General features: G+C 35.4%; 1 protein-coding gene across 8 annotated transcripts in view; it reads right to left on the reverse strand.

Moving 5' to 3' along the window:
- The window catches only part of PTPN4 (protein tyrosine phosphatase non-receptor type 4), a 114,183-nt gene that overhangs the window by 22,159 nt on the left and 71,250 nt on the right, over positions 1-20,774 (reverse strand). For all 8 annotated transcript variants that reach the window (XM_084524525.1, XM_084524523.1, XM_084524524.1 and 5 more), the window contains 5 exons: positions 19,797-19,969; positions 15,692-15,760; positions 8,191-8,325; positions 6,773-6,931; positions 1,462-1,621 (listed from right to left, as the gene is read on the reverse strand). In XM_084524525.1, the coding sequence (XP_084380651.1) occupies positions 1,462-1,621; positions 6,773-6,931; positions 8,191-8,325; positions 15,692-15,760; positions 19,797-19,969 (696 nt within the window). The remainder of the gene's footprint in view (positions 1-1,461; positions 1,622-6,772; positions 6,932-8,190; positions 8,326-15,691; positions 15,761-19,796; positions 19,970-20,774) is intronic.

The following is a 20,774-nucleotide window of genomic DNA, read 5'->3' on the forward strand; positions in this document are numbered from 1 at the left end:
ATGGAGCAACAGAAGAGACTTTAACAGTACAGAAACCTGAAGTGCATTGTGATCAGAAAAGCAATCCTGAAAAATTACTTTCAAAATCCTAAATTTCTAATTTCACAAAATGTAGGAGTCATCCTGTGTTTCTTTTCTAGTACCCCAAATAAAAAGCAATCAGCAGACCAAATTACATCTTCAATTACAACAGTGTGCTGCCGTAAGTAGGGCTGAGTAAATGTAATTCATTGGACCAGAGCAAACAATCACACTGACAATGCACACAGGAAAAAGAATCTTATTCTGCAAAAAAACAACACAGCTGTGTGAGAACTAAAAGGAGTTTTAAAAAAACAACTGAAAGTTATTTTTGTCAATTCGGTACAGATAACTGAATGCAGAAAGACTTGATGAGTTGTGTTATTTTTCAGAACAGAACTTCACTATGGCTTGAGTAAGCACCAGCAGAAGACCGAGTTGTTAAAAATACTGTTTCATGATTTAATTAAGGCAAACTTTTTCTGACATTCCCAAAATGCTCATAAATTTAAAAAGTTTCAATTTTGTGTTTTATTAAAACCCCAGCTATGAAATTAAATATGGGCTTTATGGGAATCTTAACTTTATAACAAGGCCTGAGAGAACACCCTAGGCTTAGGGTTCAGAATGAAAATAAAAATAAACCATAGGCATTTCTAAAATATCAATTTTGGGAGCTGACTCATAATTTTGAATGTCTGAGGTTGGTGAAACTGTTTATACAGTATTTGTTACATCTGGATGTTAAGGAGTTTTCCCATTCTGAAAAACATTTCTTGTCCCACATCAGTATAAAACCAAAAACCATTTGAAAACTTTTCTAAGAACAAAAATCACAAAAATGGTCAGTGACTTCTCACCTCAGACAGAAAATAATCAACTGATTATATTACTCATCTAGCACATGCTCAAGAAAGCAAAAACTGGCTTGGATGTTTACGTTCCTTGTCACAAGTCTCTGGGTAGTGGCTCTTTCTTGGAAATTCTAATCAGAAATGTTACCACAGATTCAAAAATCCACTCCTGACAAAACTACTCCAGATGCTAGTAGGAATTTTTAGGTTCAGCTTTTTGACAAAAGCTAGGTTAAACACAATTTTTCATACCAGCAGTAGTTACCTACAATGTCGTCTTTTAAACCGACAGTGACTTCTGAAGAGGTTAAAAGTTTCTGCAAGTGATGAAAAGCTGAGTATTATAAAAAAGATCTAACATGTTTTGCATAGTTATTATATAGTGTAGTCATTTGGTGACAGCAGACAAAGGAGTACTCCAGCGGGTAGAAAAAGTAGTAGTAGTGAGGAAAGATGTATGTATAATGGAAATGCTGCAATGTAACATACAAGCGTGGCAATTCCCTGAAATGTATCAGAATTTAGCTAAACAAAAGTAGATGTTTCGGAAAAAAGCAAAATAATTGAACTAGACCTAAAAACTTACTGTGGACTTTTCAGGTGATGCAGGAACATCAAATGTTTCATTAATATGGTTATCCAGTTCCTGCTGTGAGTGTGAATGATGAATTTGGTTCCAACTGTTCTTTTTAAATTGTTTGGGTGGTAATGCAGGAGGCTGCCCATCTATAGGAGTTTCTTGAGATCTAAGTACCAAAAAAAAAAAAGTAAAATCATTAGATATTGACAATACTTTAACAATTTCAGGTAAACTAAATAAACTGCTTGAAGAAACTCAGGGTTTAAGACCTGAACATATGCATATATTTTGAGAATCTCAAAGATTTACTGTGGTGGAATACATTGGAAGTATATGCTTAGCCATGTTACGGCCTTATTCTTGAAAAGCAATAGTACATAGAACAAGTAAGTTCAAGTTTTATACATTACTTTTTCCTTTTTTTTTCCCCCAAAGGTTATAGCACTCTTAACCCATTCTGTGTTTACAAACTATAAAATTCACTGTATTTACACAGTTGTACTTTAGATATTTATTTTTAGCAAAAGTAATGTCACTTAAAATGTTTCCTGCAATAAGAAATCCAATTAGATCACAAGTCAATGCCTGAAATTAATCTTAAAAAAAAATTATCTTAAAAACAGACAAAAGCATTCTAATGAAGTGCTCCCACGCTATTTTTTGCCTTTTGATCTAGAAATAGGAGTGCAAACTCAAGTCAATTCAGCTGTCCACCCACATTTATTTGAAAAGCTCAGTGGAGGTGATAGAGTTAAAATTTCCAATTTAAAAGTATATATATACGCACACACAAAGGCATATTTCAAAAGAACTTTGGTTTTATTCCCCTTTGAAATATGTGCAGCATTGAAACATTTGTAAAAATGGCATTCATAGCATGCATTTTTGAGTTGAGTTTTAACATCATTACAGAAGATAGAATAGCAGAAACTTCTCTTTCTGTTTTAGATTTTCAAGCACTGTACTGTAGATTAATAAAAATGCTCTCTGTGTTTATGTGCAATATAGATCATTTCCTTTATTAGTCCTTTTGGAATAAAAGCTTAACCATATAGCTTGTATTATATAGATGATTCATCTTTCATTATATGGCTTTATACTTAAGAATTAAGGAGAACATTTTTAGAGGCTCGAAAGGGCAGTTAGCATTAGTTCCTATTAGCTTAGTTTGAATGTCAGTTTCTAAATACCAGCAAGGATACATGCCTTCCTCCTCACAAACCACATTAAAAGGTATTATTAAGTAATTTAACTACTTATGGCAACAGCCCACTGATACTAGCAGCAAATCCCAAACCCGTGAAGAATGAAGTTACAGGTTACAGCTAAACCTGAAGAGAACACCACCACCAAAACCGGGTGCTGCCATTCTTTCACTCACACCCATGCCCCTGTCCTTGAATGACACCAGTGCTCCTCCCTTGGCCAGCCCAGCTTACCAAACCAGCGAAATACAGCGACTTTTGCACAAGCCTGGGTAGCTCTCTGCTGGTTCAACAAGATGAATCGTCTCATCCCTAGGTCGAGCACTGTGAGGGGAGGGAAGTACACTCCCAGAAGCCAGAAATAGGACAATGTCCCTTTCGTTATCAGCAAGCTGTAGCACTGACTCATACTATAACATCCCTCTAAAAAACACAGGTACTCGCGTGGCTAGCTGCAGTAAACTGTTAGCTGGGTAAGACTCTCGTTATGAGACAGAACAGCATTTCAGGTTGCTGCAAGTCTGAAAACCTAAAGGCAGCTGTACATCAAATTCCATCCCGCAGAATTTGGTTCTGTGTAACTAAAGGGGAACAGGGCCCAGGTGCACATTTTCAAAAAAAAAAAAAACAAAAATGAAAAAATAAGATCCGTATTGCTGGTGATCCGGTGATTTAAAACCAGGGATGAACATCTTTCAAAAAGTGAGATAATGGAGTAGAAAATGGAACATTTCACTAAAAAAAGTGCACATTTTCCACTTCAGTTTTTAAAAATGTAGCCATTTTTCTAGAACACAAATATTATTTTTTTTTTTTTTTTTGGTCAATTTAGGGACACAGCACATTTGAAAAGATCCTAACAGTATTTTGAGAGATACTTTTGCTTAATGTCAACTTTTAGAAAATAATAGAAATAATATCTTGTGACACTTTTCAGTGCAACTAAAAGTAAAAAGCCTTTTTATTATTATTGATAAGTACCTTTTCAGAATAAAGTTTTGTGGAGAGGGAAAAATATGATGGTTGCCAACATTTGCCGAATGAATTTTCAAGGCAACTCTAAATTATTTAGACATTGACTTACGAAGGTCACACAGAGCTTTTTATGTACCTGTGTATTTATACATTCAGCTCTGACCAGCACAGGTTATTCATCCTTTCAAGTGAAGGGCAACACGGTTATATATTTTCCTGCAAACAATTACTCCTGAGAATTTTAAACTGAATAAAAAAGGAATGGGAAACCTTCATAAAGACACAAAAGGATTCTGATAGAAGTAAATGTTGGAACTTAGGTTTGACTAGATGTTGGTCCATACATGTCTACAAACACAAATTCCTACAGAACATACAAACGTATAGAAAAGATTGGAAAAGTTACTTAAATGAGCATTTTAGTCGCAGCAAGGCAAGCACTGTAATACATTAGCATAACGAATTGTGAGAACTAACAATCAAGCCTTGGGCAAAAACTTCATTGCTTTATATTTGCCCAGTCAGCTTTGAATTTCCTTATGAATGCTTAGACAATGGCAGTGAAAGCAGCCTGTTTTGCAGGCAAAGCAGCTCTCTGTTTCTGCTTTCAGCAATTTACATCATAATAAAATAACACACAAAACCTCACACTGACTACCTTTGTGTATTTTTGTTATAGATATCCGGTCTGACCTTTCATAATATATTAAGCAAACATTTCATACACATACCCATAAGTTCATTAAACTAAATATATATCATGTGCTTTTGGAATTTAAGGTTATAATTACCTCCATAAACTACAAGCTGTTCTGAATAGCACATGCGGATGAAGACAAAAAAAAGCAGATTGAAAGACTGTGCTACCTAACCTATAATGCCCTTCTAAACTGCGCTGAAAATCTAATTTATTTTGCTATATTGACTCCAAACTTCAAGAGAGCACTATACAGACTGTCAGGTTAGCCCCTCTTACTGTCTTGCACACACAAATTTGATCCGTAACTAGGAATTTCCAATAAATTAGCAGATGGACTACTCTAATCTCCCAACTTGGAATAATCTAAATATTTAACATATAGCTTTGGGTTGTCTTGTTTTGTTTTGTTTTTTTTTTTTGAGTGTAAAACAGTACACTTTTTAATTATACGGTCAATGTAAACTTTGTGACTCTACTACTTTCATTCATAAATATCAAAGCTTGAATCAATAACATCACCTGAGCCTTTCAGAAGACTCTGAAACCCTCACGGTTCACATTTTTGACAGTAATATCCTTATCTTCACTCTTAAAAGTACCTTATACTAAGTGTCTATAGAGGGAGATTAAATTCCACTTCTGAACTTCCAACAAAGGAAAAAAAAAATAGTGATGGAAGAGCAATATTTTTCCTATTAGGGCATGAAAAGTGCAAAATCATGAAGAACACCCATAGTTGCATAAGTAACTTGCACAACCACTTCCTCTCTACTTTTAAGGTTCATTTCTATGGTAACTTACACAAATCAGATATTAAATAAACAAATCCAAAGAACCTTCAGGAACATATTTTACAACTTAAATTTAGACTAGAGGCATATGAATAAAAGAGCTTTTTAGAATTTTGCTTACTCCACTGTATCACTCTACCATTCAAGATGAGTTTCTCATAACTGACTTCATTTATCTTGGAACTGAAGGAACCTGAGTGCCCACAGTACAGTAAAACTTAAGTATGAAAAACAGATTCACAAGTGTTCCAGTTTTGAGATTCCCTTGCCACACAAATAGATTAAAAAGACCATCAAAAAAAGGGAACTTTCTATTATTAGGCTAAAGCACTGCTTTTTCATTTCTGAAATCTAAACAATTGACTGTAAAATTATAGCTAATAAAGTAACTTGTGTTATTTTACAAAAACCTTAACAGTTTTCTATTCTATTTCCCTCCCCAAAGTTATGCAAAGTTAGTGAAATACAGTCCAAGCGATGTTTTAAAACCTTAAATACATTCCCAGTGTATTTTTTTCCTGAGACATACCAGCTGTTTATAAAAATGTAATTATGCACATGTTGTTTTATAGTTCTCAAATGGTTTTGAAACCATTTGCATAATTTCCTTGCTTATAGAGATTACACAAAACTATGAGGGTAAATTTAGAATTATATGTGTATCTACATATAAAAAGATACAGCAGCAGTGTTAATATCATTTATATTGTGCACCATTTTTCCCCCCAATTCATCCGTAGTCTGGCCTCCAGTTTATTCCAAGCATTTCAGATCTTTCAATAACTCAGTTTTTTTGTTTGTTTGAAAATAAATACTTTTCCCATAGAATTCCTTCAATTCACGTATAGAATCTTTACAAAGAAAAGCTTTAGTTTGCAACCTGCTATAATAATTTTGATTACAAATGAATATATAATCTTTTAGATGACAACTATGTCAAGCAAGAAAATCCTTGCATGAAAAAGGAGGATCTTTATAATTCATATCTACAAAGGCTATGTCATCCTTTTGAACTTAATATGCAATACTACATTTTCATCACCATTGCATAGTACTCTTACAGCATCAATAATATTCAGATTGCTAGGAAAAACAAAACAGTGCAGTCTTAAACAAAATAAAAATATACTCTACAACAATGTACAAAGTATACTAAGAACCTCGGAATGCTGGGGTACTAACAAGGTATTTTGGCTGAATAATTTGTATGTCTCACACTTCTGTGTTTTGACAAAAAGCAAAATTTCCAAAGTCATGGGATTTTAAAACTTAAAACAAACTTTACTTTTAAAACTTTAAAAGAAATCAATACACTCCAGTTCTACCAAAACCAACTTTTACATTCACATCCAGACACTGATGGTCACAATACAACAAACCCACATTTACATTGGGCAAGGGGAAAGGCATGGCAATCCTGTACTAGGAACACCTCAGATATACATGTAGGTCTTCACTCCTGTATAACTTAATTTTTACTAAGTCTTACACTAATAGCCCCTGAGCAATGGCTACCTTTTTATTAGATTTTCTAGCTCTCCCCAACCCAAACATTTAAAACTATATTCTCTGTGGCACAGATTTCTGACTTGTTATCCTCAGTAGCCCTGTATGCTACCACACAGTAACAAATCAACAAAACTTACGGTGATGATTCCAGTATTATGCTGTTAGCCTGGGTGGAAGATGGAGATCGGTGGTTCACAAATACTTCACTTGGCGAAGTGTGAACCACATGGTCCACTAAATGTCCAACTGATGAGGGTCGTAACCGGGCTCCTTCTTGAGTGAAGGCAGAGTTTCGACTAAAAGGGAAAGCATAGCAATGCAATGTGAAAAGAATTTCATTATTAACCTACGTTTCTTACACCACTACGAAAGAATGCTAGAAAAACACTTTTTCCTCTCAGTGAAAGCATATGTTCACATACATAGTTCTATGAAATAATTTCAGGTTTCAAAAAATCACTGAAACAATTGTCAGATAGACGTGCTATGTTTCATAACTTTCTTTACGAAAATATTTTTTGCACACTTCCAAAAACACTAAATGGCTATTTTTTGTATTTTTAGAGAAGCCTGAAAGATAATGCTTTCAATGAAAAGGCTACTAAACTGACAGTCCACTCAATGAGAAGTAAAATGAATCCCTGAGAATAAAAATCCTGTTTGTTCATGGAAGAACCTTAACGTCCATTAAGATGAACATTTTATCCCCAACATCTTCTCCTAGAAGAATCATAAGCATTATACTGAGAGTCATTTCCTTTCTGTGACCCAACATTTTCCCATCTGAAAACTAGAATTGTGACATATGCATGTATTCTTAAAATGCCTTGAACCATGAATGATTAAGGTATGTTATACTATAAGCATCTTTATTATATAATTTTAAAAGTAATTTTAAAATTGCTGCAGATATTTGTAACAACCTTCTTTTGAATAATCTACTGCAATGCCAATGAATCTTAAAATCTTGCTTAAGTAATACAAAATTGGATAATGCAGATTCTTAAGCCAGTTTCAGCACACTGAAAGAGAAAGGTGGTTATTTTCCAAAAGAAATCAGAAATTGTTTTCCCCTAACTAGTATAACTAACATAAAACACAGCTCTAACACGTGAAAAGCAAGCTTTGAAGGGAATAAATGCAGAAACACTGAGGGAAATAAATCTGCAAGGATTTCTGATCAAGTAATTTTCCTCAAAGTTTTAATAAGCAAAAGTATCCAGAACTAATTATTTCTGAAATATCACACAGATATCATTATTTTTTCTTAGCCAATTGAATAATTTAATTTTAACCGTGTTTGAGAGAAATCAAGCTCAAATTTAGGGTAGCATGCTACATCTTTGAGTTGAAAAGAGGTTGAGTGAAAAGTATCTATAATTAACCCCTGAACAGGTTCTCATGTGGAGTTAAATGTTCCAGAACCTAGTCAGCACATAATTTTGTCAAGTTATTTGTATAATTTGTATATATAAACCATTAGTCCTTTTATTACACAAGTAGGTCCCTGTCATTAGAAGCAGTCACTTATAGGGAGAGATTCAATGCTACTTACTGATTTGGGGTTCCAGGTGGAGACCTTGATGGTAGGCTCTGGGTTTCTAACCTATCATCAGACAGTGAGTTCCTACTCACTACTTCCCAGTCCATCCCACTCATCAATTTCCGTGCTAAGGGTTTACTGGGGGATCTAGAAGAAGAAAGTAAAATAATTGACCAGAAAGTATAAGAGGTCAGAACAATATTACATAAAATTAACTACAACAAAACTCTAGATATTCTATCAAAGGAAACCAAATCATATGGAAACAGAAATGTAATAATGCAAAACTGTAGTGACGTGCTGTGTTGCATCTTCTCAATATACTGTACTCCATTTTCTGTACTTTGTATGAGAACATCAGTGAAATACAGTCGTGAAATACTGTTGGCTGGTACAAAGGCAGACACGGTAGAAAAAGAACCTATTAAAAACTTCACCAGGCATTTCTAATGCCTCAGAGAGAATCTGACTAAAACAGAATATTCAAGAGGTACAAACTAAAAAAAAAAAAAGAAAAAAACGCTAAGTAACAGAACTGTTCAGCCGTCTCAGGAAAATAAAACTGTGGGAACATCTGTCCAAAAAAACTCCCAAAGACTTTGAAGAACTGAAAGCAGGGCAATAAGGAACACGGCAACCAAACTGCTGGGCTTTGTCTGCTCATGAGGGTTTTTCCTTCAAGGTGACACACGCTTTCTTTCAGAACTTGTCTTGACACCAATAAACGAGATGCAATCATCTTATTTAATCTTCGTAGTGGGCTACTTTTGGGTTCCATTCAGTTTTGTGCCAGAAACATCCTTCAGGTTGAGGTCATTATCCCCATCGTTTCTTGTAAGAAAGGAATCACTTCTTATTTGTTGCCGTTTCTTGATATTGAGGAAATTTTTTCTTTTCATCCTCCAGTCATACCAGGATACATACTCACCTCTTCTGCTGTTTCTTTCTCATATTTCTCAAGCACAGATGAAACCATCCTTTAAATATCTAATGAACTACTATTTTTCCCTCTAATAATGGACAGTGTCAAATGAATCATCCAAGGCTTGTGGTTGCCTTTCTCTAAGTGGCATCACATGGGCTTGTTCATCCATCCTGCACCTGAACATATCCAGACTTCAGCTTTTTATTGTTTTTAACCGAAGATTTTTCAGCCAACAACAAAAATTCTTTCTAATCACCCTTAAATACATGTCCTTGTATTTTGTGTTAATGAGTTTTTACTTCACCTCTACTACTCTGATGATGCTACATAGTTCAATTTCTCCCCTATTATTAGCCAACTCCAGTGATATTGGTGTCCCCCATGATACCTCAATTTCAGTCACAATCATTTAGTTCCCATTTGACATTATATTTTATCACTACACCCGTCTTTATTCTCCAACTTTGGAGAAAAAGGTGACAACATATTACTGTACCAGCATAATGTTCTCCTCCATTTCCTTCCCCAGCTCCATACAACCACATCACAAAACTTCTGCCTTTGCTGTGCCCTAAACACCTGGTAACTGTTCTTTATTTTCATCTTATCATTATCACCTTACAGATTTACTGAAAGTGCAAACCCAGAAAGAAGGAACTTTGAGAAAATAAGGAACTACTGACACACAAATTACATCCTTCTGAAAACGAGAACTTCAGCTACAAATACATTTTTGCTTCTCACAGAAATTCAATTAAATACAAGCCACCACCTTAAGTAGACCATCCTCAGTATTAGTTTTATTAGAAAACAAAAAGCAAACGTCATGTTGAGTAATCTATCTGCACATACAGGAACATGCATGTCTTATTGCTTGGTACTAAAGCAGTGGTGATCTGGGTGTGAGGGGTTTTTAACTTTTTTTGTTGTATTTATTCCCTCCCTATGTCCTGATGAAGTTCTGAACATGCGTTGCATGCTGTTTTGCTGTTCTAAAGATTTACTAAATAGCAGCTGAAAAAATTCAGAGAGTTGAGCAAGATGGGCTGTTCTAAATCCTATTCCTTCAGGTCTTAATCCACCTGAAAAAAATCTAGCAGTGTATCGATAACTGAAAGCAGACAATATAGCAGCTGTTTATTTCCTGAGAAATAAGACATCCAGCTTCTTTGAATGGATCACTGTATTTAAGTAGTATTAATTTGATTCAGAAATAATTAGCTTGATATCAAGTCAATTAAACCACTATTCTCATTTACATAATTTGCTTCAAATATGAGCAACTCAGACCTCTTTAGAGATTTTTATTCACGTAGCAAATTCAAACAGTTCTGAACGGGTACAATAAAAAGAAACCAGCAGAACTGAAATACATATCTAATGTTACCAGCTCATTATTCTTTTATTAACCAAAGGCAATCATTAGCTAGACTTTGCTGACACTAAGTTTGCAGCCAGCAGATCAGCACCAGAAGCCAGCTCTGCCATGAGGTAAATTCTACTGACTAGAAAACTAGCTGGGGGGGAAATGCAGATGAACACAGTATAACCAGGGGTAAATTAGGTGAACACGGGAGTGACGATACAGTACTGACAGACATGTAAAGACACCTACTGAACTATCTTCACCTTCAGTGAAAAATAATTAAATAAATCAACAGGTGGATACAGGAAAGTTTTGTTTTGTTTTAAATGCACAGTAGCAGCAAAAGGGGAATTTTCTTGCCTGTATAAACAGAAAATAAATTATGAAGAGACACAAAAATATGGGCACAGGGAAAAAAAACATTTTTTTTTCTTCAAAAAATATCATTTATGAGTGCTTCAAAACCAACTCACCCCATCGTATCTTGAATCAGTTTAACTACATTTTGAGAAACTTCCTCAAACTATGCAACAAATTAGTACAACCTTAAAAATAAGAAAAGCAGCACCTCCTTCCTTATTTAAATAATCCAATGTTAGGAAAACTCACCTTTTACTGTGGATATGGTCTGATCTTTCAGAAATTATACCACTACCATGATAAACAACTGCAGAGTTTATCAGCAAAGGTTCGTTTCAATTATTTTATTAACAGCTCTAACCTCAGAGTCCCACCCACTCATGTTTGTTGCCTCCATTTCCTGTCTTTGCAGAAATTTCAAAGAAAAAATAACCACACGCAGCGCTGAACTTCTCAGTGCTGTGGCTTTTTGATACTGGTTCTCTTTCCAACACATAGAAATCTAACAATAAGTTTTGATGTTTAATTAAAATTTAAGATGCATCATGAAATATTCCTGCACACTTATTCTCTGCTATTAATTTCTGACAATACTCTTAACTTTCACGTGACGTATTTCAGATGGGAGGAGGAGAGTAAGCACAAAAAAATTTTGAAATGCTTTGGTAAACTTTGAAATTCTGAATTCTGCATTTGTCTGCTTGTTCTGGATACTTCTACTGCACCCCACCACACGGCACTGCTGAGTAAACTGTTTTCAAATTTCATGTTATTTTTGGCTTATCTGCAGAAACATTCCTAAAAAAAAATTGGAAGAAATCACATCTGAGTAGGGCCAGAGACCAAAAACTTTACATGCTCCCAAAAACCAAGAACAGTCTTAGCAGCTGTGATGCCATACCAAATATAAAAAACTAGAAGCAGGGATAAAATTATATAACAACCAAAAAAAGCATAACACCAGTGGTATTGACTCAACTATAGTACATAAAAGGTTTCAAAGAATTTGTTTTGAGGTCCCACAGCTAAAATGCTAAATCCTCACAAGTTGGCAGAGACAAAATTGTTTGGGGATACAGGAGGAAATCTTTTAAATCGTTTCTGTCCCCAAAAGAAATATAAACTGAAGCCACAGCCTTACTTTGTATGTTGACAAGGAGCAAAGGGAATGAATTTAGCAAAACTGGTGACTACTGATTCAAACAAAGAAACTGAAATTATACACGAGTCTGCAGATATACCACAAAATGACATGTACAGTTTAGAGCAGAAGAATTTAAATGACCTGAGTAAATGTATGGTTGAAACAAATAGACTGGATTTCTGGAAACAGAGATTGTAACCTCATGATAGACAGCTTAGAAATACAAACGACTGAAATAACCACACACTATCATATGATATGTATAAACAACCTTCTCTCAGATCCAGTATATACCATCAGAACTGAACAGAATTAGAATATTTTGCAAGAGAAAGCAATGTTCTTTAAGAAATCTCACAATTCATGACTTGAAAGATAATAGAAGTGAAAAAGTTCAGTCCCTTATTATGCTCCAGGGAATTCTCACAGATTTTTATGGTTTGTAAATATCCTGCAACAAATGAGGCCAAGAGAATAGCTATAATGAAGATGAAAAAAAATCTAAACAACCGCAACAACAGTCTTCTAAATGCTGCAGTTAGTGCTGCATGAAATTACAAAGCAGCATCCACAAAAGGTATTCATCAAATTTATTAGACTACTTCCTTTACAGTAATAGGCCCATTTTTAAAATTAATTTTAAAACATTTTTATGATTTAAAAAAAAAGTCATGAATACAACTTCAGCTAATTTTATATTAAAATCCTGAGGACAAAGAGCTAGGCCTGACAACTGTGGGTTTAAGCCACCTGCTTTATTAAAATGGATGTTATTTTATTGTATGTTACTGTAATTTTTTCCATGCCTTGTGTTCTGTATCTATGTTCTATTTGACATGTGAAAGCTGGGTGAACATCACTTGTGGCAGTATCCATTTCCCATATCAGAATAAATTGATAATTCAAATAAGATCTCAATTTAACTAAAAGTATCATTTTCTTACGATGAAAGGATTTAAAAGTTTCCTTATTAGCTCAGTATTAGCTCAATTAGAGCAACTTCTATTTAAATGTGAATAGAAAAATAAAGGGTAAATCTGTACAGCTTTAAAAAAAATCCTATTTTTTTTTCTTTTAAAACCGTCACTGAAAATAAGTAGTTTTCCTGCAGATCATAACTGATCTTGAATAAATCTTCTGATACGGTACTAATAAAAGCAACAGTAAATATTCAATTTTTTAAGAGGCCACTTCCATCCTGAAAGTCCTGAGTGCAAAGTTAGCATACTTGTACTTTCATAACAAAAAGCAAATGACACCTATAACAACTTTCAAAAGATGAGCCAACTGAAACAAGACTGTCGCTTGAAAGGTTAAAAAGCTGTTCAAGGACATAATTACTTTGTCTGAGAAAAACACACTCAGAAAGAGAAAGGAAGGTTCCAGGAACAAAACCCACGCCATACTTGGAAAACCTTAAAAAGCAAAATTTAGCTTCTGTATGAATACAAGAAGGGCTAATATCTGTTCAGTATTTCATCTTGAAATGCAGATGTTTAATAGACAAGGAATTAAAGACAATGTTTTTAGATTAAGCTCCTTGAAGCACGCGTTGTTTGACAAATGACATCCATTTCATGTTTTTTTCACCCTTTAAAATACAACAAATCTTTAAAATTGCAAATGCATTAATCACACACTGTGCTGGAGAGGACAAGAGGAGAAGCAGATGATCTATTAAAAGCTTTTCAAGGTGTATTTGTTACAATACACCATTAAATTCAGTCTACTCTGTGACATATGTATGTGTGAATCAGATGTTTATCAGTCATCAACATTACTAAATAACTTGAAAGGTAATTGAAGATGAATGCTGTATTGCTCTGTCTAACAGAAACAGAGGAAAATGCAACTACAGAGGACAGAAGAGTCAAGTATTTTATTAACTAAAAAAGCAGAAAAGACTTGAGGAAACATCAAAGCAATTCTAGCCACAGGTTTCAATTTTATCCAGAGTATATATTACAAAAGACAAATGACCCCAGCAACGCTTGCTCTGGTTAGACTCAAAGGGAAGAGTGCCATCTACTGAAATAGAGTTTCTAAAATGAAGCATATGTTCCTCAAAGCCATGTACCGGCCCTCCTCCCTCTCACTTATTTGTGGGAAATTGCCAAGTTCAGAGTGAAACGTGAAATACATAGCTTTTAGCTGATTCATAACCATCTTTTAAATAAATATGAGAAAGCTTAACTGATACCATGATGTGTCTTCTGAGTAATAAAGTCACCCCAATCAAAAGTCTAACCAGACCCCCTGAGTAAATTAGATTTTAAAAAAAGTCTAGAGCACACAGAACAAATTGGTCTTAGAAAATTGACCTGTTGAATGACCATGTCACAGTACTTCTGCACAAAAATCCTTCTAATATGGAGCTGGGCATCTGTATTGTGTCCAGCTAAAAACCCAGGTTATATTGCAAAGGGAGAAAGGAGTGAGGGAGGGGATGGAGGAAGGAAGAGAGAAGGAGGAAAACAGAAAAAAAAAAAGAAGTAGATTTAAGAAATACCACAAAAAAGTGGAAAATAAAAAATGCTGGGGGCAGGGCATCAGCAAAAGCATATTCAAGCTAAAGATTCAATTTTAGTTATCTAATAACTACTTAATCATTTCCAAGAACAACCACAAGAAAATAAATTTTACTGATGTTGTTTCACAATTCCACTATCATGCGGAGAACATTTGAAATAGGGCAGAAATGGTCCCTCAAATGGGGGGGGGGGGAGGAATTCTGATAGAGGAGGGTGATTTGTTGCTTCTTTGGGAGGGACGGGGTGGAGGGTTGAGGCAGAATCTATCAATGCTCTGAAAAACAGGATTTGCAAATACTTCAGAAAGACTGCTGAGCTTGATACTTAAAGTCTGTGAGCATAAACTTGAGTTCCTTAGAGGGTAACTATGTTAAAAGACATTCCCCCGCTCGGTAAAAGTGTAAGCAGATAAAAAGCACACACAGAAGATGCTCCCTGCTCATAAGGATTCTTTATATTAATGATCAGAGTCTATTGCCAAATAGATGCAGCAACACTTCTGTCTTTGAACACTGCATCCTAATTTTTGAATGAATAACTAAATCTATGCCTCAACTGCTTTCTCCTAATCACTAATCCCCTCTGGAACCTGAAACACACAAACAACAGCTTCTGTGGTTAGCCAGCTACTCTGTGACAGCTTCAGAAGCAGTGCACTCAGTCTAAATTTTCATCCTAAAGTACCTTATTGGGACTACAGTGATAAAACTGTTCTCATCAAGACAGACATCCACCACAACTTCTTCTAAAGGAAGTATGCAAGTACTGTGTTAGAGGTTGAAATACCAGGGATGAAACATACCCACTAACTCAATGTTTTAAAAGAACAGTTAAAATCATTCTTTGCAATAAAGACAGTACAAAAAGGGCTAATAGACATAACTACAAACTACTCAGATGGAAGGCCATTCTCATTTTCTCTGAAAATACATAAAATTAGGAAATATTAAAGAATACTCTTACTGATTGTCTTGACACGAGATTCCCTTCCACTTCTGTCTGTCCCAAAGACATCCTCCCACATCAACGTTAACCTCTTTGATCGTTAAGTCTTGCCACCAGCAACAGTGAATAAAGGTTACTCTATTTTACGTGTTTTAAACCAGCAAACAATGACACCATAACATCTTAGAAGGTATAAACAGAAGATTTACTGATCCAGTACTGATCCAATGTTAATTGCTTACCTTGCGAATACTCTGTCTTTGTTTGCTCTTTCTTTACCATACTGTACAGACTGGACCTCTGTTCTCCCACTAGAAAACAAAACAAGAAATATTACATGCCACCAAGTTAGGATAACATTTTCCTGCTTAAAACTGAACCATCTCAACAAAAAGTCCTAAATTCTACTTCCAGTCATGCTCAAGCAATCACACTAACATCAATACAGTCCCAGTTTAGACAACAGTTGGGTAAGTATAAGTCTTCTTTCACATTAGAGTGTAGCTGTAACAAAGACCAATTAACGTTAGGCATAACAAAGCCTTCTCTTTTCATCCTCCTTCTATCCAAAGCAACAAGCAAGTTCTGCTTATATCTTTTGGATAACACTCCAGACTATAATCTTTCCTGTCGTAGCCACAATGAAAAGTAATGGCATCTCCTCTGTACTTCTCCTAAACTCTTCCCTGAATTGTCAAAAACTTAGTTGCTACTTAGTTTAGCAAAATATCATTAAGAAATTAGATAAGCACATCAGGATTCTATTCTGCTACACAATTTATCAAATACAAACTAAGAACTTGGAACTTGCTGACTCTTCATTTAGGACCAGATGTTCTGTGTCAAATCCCTCATATTTCGTAATTTGTTCTGGAAAACAATGCAGTGTTAGCGTCTATCAGAAGTTAAGCATTGGTGTCTAGGGTCCAGCAAAAACTCTCCTTGTAACCACTTTCTCCTTTATTACTTCATATCATGGCACAGCCAGAGAATGCATATACACGACCTAAAAGGATAGCAAAATTACATCGCTGCTCTTCTCTGTCCGTTAAAGGGACATTTACATTGATATGACATCAAAGAATAATTAGTCTTTTTCATATCCACATTACAGACCCAATACAGCATTAAATACAATATAATTAGGAAATCAGATGGTAAGCACTTTAGGTTTGAATCTTGTACACCAGATATAAAAGCCAGAATTAGAAACTGGAGCTAGGTAGAAATATCCCTCTACCCAAGGCAATGCCCAGTAGCAGCTGTTTTTAGGGAAAGAGTGTAAAGAACGAGTCAAACAAAAGATTTCTCTCCCCATATATACTCCAGCTTCATGTATCTCCCCATATATACTCCAGTCCAGACAGGGGACCTTCCAAGTCTGATACTGGTCTGTGTTGTGATTGGGAGCAAGACCTTCCATCTGTTTTCTATGTGCTTTTTGGAATTCATTTAGTTTTCTAGGCTCCACAACATACTTTGGAAAGAATTTCAGAATCCACCTAATGAATGTGTAAAGGATGGAGAAATGGGCCAACAGGAACCTCATGAAATTCAGTAGAGAGAAATGCAATGACCTGCACCTGGCAAGGAACGACCCCTGCAACAGACCAGGGGCCAACTGGCTGGAAAGCGGGTTTACTCCACACTGGTGAGACCACATCTGGAGAGATGTGTCCACTTCTGGGCTCCCCGGGACAAGAGACACACAGACATACTGGAGTGAGTCAAGCAATGGGGTCACGAAGGCATTTAAAGGTCTGGAGCATCTGATGCATGGTGAGGCTAAGAGAACAGGCTGTTCAACCTCAAGAAGAGAAGGCTCAGAAGAATCAAATCAACTTGTGTAAATAAACGAGTACTGGGGGAGTAAAGACAACAAACACACTCTTTTCAGGACAAGAGGTAGTGGGAACAACTGAAGCATGGGAAATTCTACTTAAACAGAATTACAAAACAAAATACAACAGTAACAAAACACAAACCTTTTTTGCTGTAGCTTTTTTTTTCCTTTCCAAGAAATCTAACACTGTATTTGCACTGCCTCCTACTAATAATTCATTCAATGTTTTCAGAGAACTACACACAAAGCTTCAAGACAGAAATAGCTTATTTATATAATTGACGTTCCTCCTCTCTCTCCCTATATACATTATTTTGCATTTTTTGGACGTTCAACTTTAGCTGCCGTTTTATTGCCTACTCATTCTTCACTGTGACATACCAAAGAATCTTTCTCTAGTCATCTTAGCTTTTTACTACAAAACCACGTATGACTGGGAACTTCCCTTCGTTATGAAAATTGGACCTAATTGTTGTTTCCCACCTCTTTAAATCAGTTGCTAATATACAAGAAAGCTCCATGCTCTGTTTGGCAGCTTAACTTCATCAACTAGGTGTTGGTAAGGAACACAGTGAGTGCCACTTTGACAATACAAGGACAGTGTACAGGAGTCAGATTTTCTCATCAGTAGTCTTTTTGATCCCTCCTGGAAGTTTGTTGGGTTTTTGTTGTTTTTTAGAACTTGCTTTAAAATTTGCTGCGTTAGAACCTTTTAGTCCAATAACTAATTACATAAAATATTTAATAGTTCAACAATTTCATACCCCTGATTTCTTTCAGAAGTGGAGATAACTCTGTCTAGCCCTGGCAGTTCAGAATTTTATTAGTTCATTTTAATTACAGAAATGCTGGCTAGGAGGCTCTAGTCTAACCTCCTGCTAACACTAAATCTTGTCTGGCCATGGTTTTTGTCTAGCCAAGTTTTGAAAGTTTCCAAAAACAGAGTTTCCACAACCTCTCTGGGTAACTTGTTCCAGTAATGAACTACTCAACCAGCAAAAATAAAAAATAAAAAAAAAATATAACGAACAAACAAATGCGTCCAATTTGAATCTTCAAGGCAAATGTGTAACGTCCTTGTTGTATCACCAGCACAGGTTTGGTTCCATCATTTCTGAAACTGACCTTGAATTAGCTCTAGGCTTATTACTAAAGCCTCCCTTAGCTTCCTCTTCAACAGATTAAACAAGCCCCGTGCCCTTAACCTCTCCTTGTGTGCAATGTTACTACTATTATGCCGTCTCTAAACAAGCTCTCAAACTACGTGCAGAAATTCTAGCCTTTTGGCTGCTTCATTAACTTTAATGACCTTCCTCATTTTTATACAGTTTCCCTTTTCATCTTACATTAACATAAGTTGAATGTCATCATCAAAGAGCTATTCTGCTGCAGCAACCATGATGATTCAAATTCAGAATCTTTACAGAAATGAAAAAGCTCCCCCAGATTCATGACAGTAACACTGAAACAAGTCTCAAATACAGTTCAGGATCGCAGAATGCTGTTTCTCAAATGGATGCTGTGAACGCTGGTCAAAGAAACAGATGGTATAAAATTTAGCCTCTCAATTACTTTCCTTTTTATACATTTATGCAATTCACAAGTGTAACAGAAATAGCCCATTATTGTGCTTCCTAGCTTTTCATCATCTCCCTTTGTACGTCACAGACACTGTTGCCATTCTAGACAGCTGATTAGTAGTAGCTCCATTATTCCCTAGTTTAGGCACAATTTAAACCATAGGCATTCTGCCTTACTTGCAGAGACAGTTAACCCAGTTACTTTACTTAGCTTGTTTTTTTTCTTTTAAAATATAAAATATTTTGAAAAACCATACCATTCACTGGCATTACAATACAAATCATATTTGGGAATTATAGTTATGCCTCTGTCATTCTTCGTACCTCCATGCTTTTTGCCTATTATATCAATTTCATCCTTAAAAATTATGGATTTCATTCCACCCTTATTTTCTAAACTTCTGCTTTTGGTGCAGAGCATACATGTCTTTTGTCTTCATCTAGTTGCTTATTTGTATGCATCTTGCTTAAGTGGGCTTTACTTGTACAAGCTTCACTTCACTGATTTTTATTTGATCTTTATTTAGGTCTGTTTTGTTGCTGTTGCTGCATGCAGGATCTGAGATCCATCAGCTTTCAAAAACACCAGGCCAAACACTTTGAAGTTCTGAAACAACATTTTTTTTAGAAAGAAAAAAAAAAAGATAAACATAACCCAGCAGGTAGGCAGGCAAAGAAATGCAGCCTGTGAGACAGCTACAAAGTATTAGCTTGATAACAACTGCTAATATAATTATTGTATTTTCAAATTATTTCAGAAAATTACTGACTCATGCCAAGAAGTGAGAGGAACAGTTGCAGGATTCAAAAGCCATTTGAATGATGACACTGTTTAACCTAAATTCTAGGTAATTCCCTATGTTTATTTATGAGTCACCTGTTCTTTTATGTTTTCCCATATATTTCAAACAAACCAGCACTTACCAGTACCGGAACTTTGAACCCAAAGTGAAATAATGTGCAAAAAAGTTCTTCTGAGGGGGGAGCGGTCTGTCCAAACGGAAGAACGTGTGATGTTCAACACAAGCTTTCCATAAATTCTTACACGCTCGGTAGTTCACCATATTGAAACCCAGTAATGTTTCTCTAGATTCATGCTAGAAGTGGAAAAAAAAAAGGGGTTTCAGATAATTATTCACAGTTACATTTGAAATAAACACAATTTGCATTTAAAAATATATTATTTTTGAAGAGGTTCTCTAATTTTACATTAACTTTATATATTATAAGCTCTTTTTTTAAAAAAAGGAGGGGGGGAAGGCTCTTAAGAGTTTTCTTTAAAGGCATTTTTAAGTCTGTAGCCATTTTATTTTCTTTTTTTTTTTAAATGAGCCTGTCCGAAGATTAACATACTGTTTAGTATTGAAACAAGTCTAGATGGGATGAAACAGTTTCAAAAGGCAGGACCCAAACTGCATCAATAAATTCCTGTGACCAGAGAACTCAAAGGCAACACTTCAAGATTTCTACAGTTGAGATTAAGAATTTAATTCTCAAGAACAATTAATAAATTAGTAAATTGGGTTCCTACTAAAGAAAAGACAAGCAAAGTTGCAAAGCAAGCTCAGCCATTCTGCCTGTTGAGGGAGCTTGATTACAAACTTTATAGGCCAGAAAACATCAGCACACTGCTTTCTTTTCACATTACTAAATCTTCTGCAATATTTAGCATACTTTCATTGCTTTTAGTTTGCAGTAAACCCCTTTACTAACTTTACTTTTTGCTGGACTGCTCACTTTCAGATTTGCTGAGATACTGGGGCACAGACCCAGCACTGTTCAAGCAGTGTTGTATCTGGGAAGTCAGTAGGACTAATGGCTAAGAAAGACACTGTGCTTTCTGTCACACGATGAATTTAGAGTAAAGAATAAACCGGATTTTAAAAGTAAACAGCAAATTCT

This window comes from Aythya ferina (assembly GCF_964211825.1).
Source record: "Aythya ferina genome assembly, chromosome: 6".
NCBI lineage: Eukaryota > Metazoa > Chordata > Aves > Anseriformes > Anatidae > Aythya > Aythya ferina.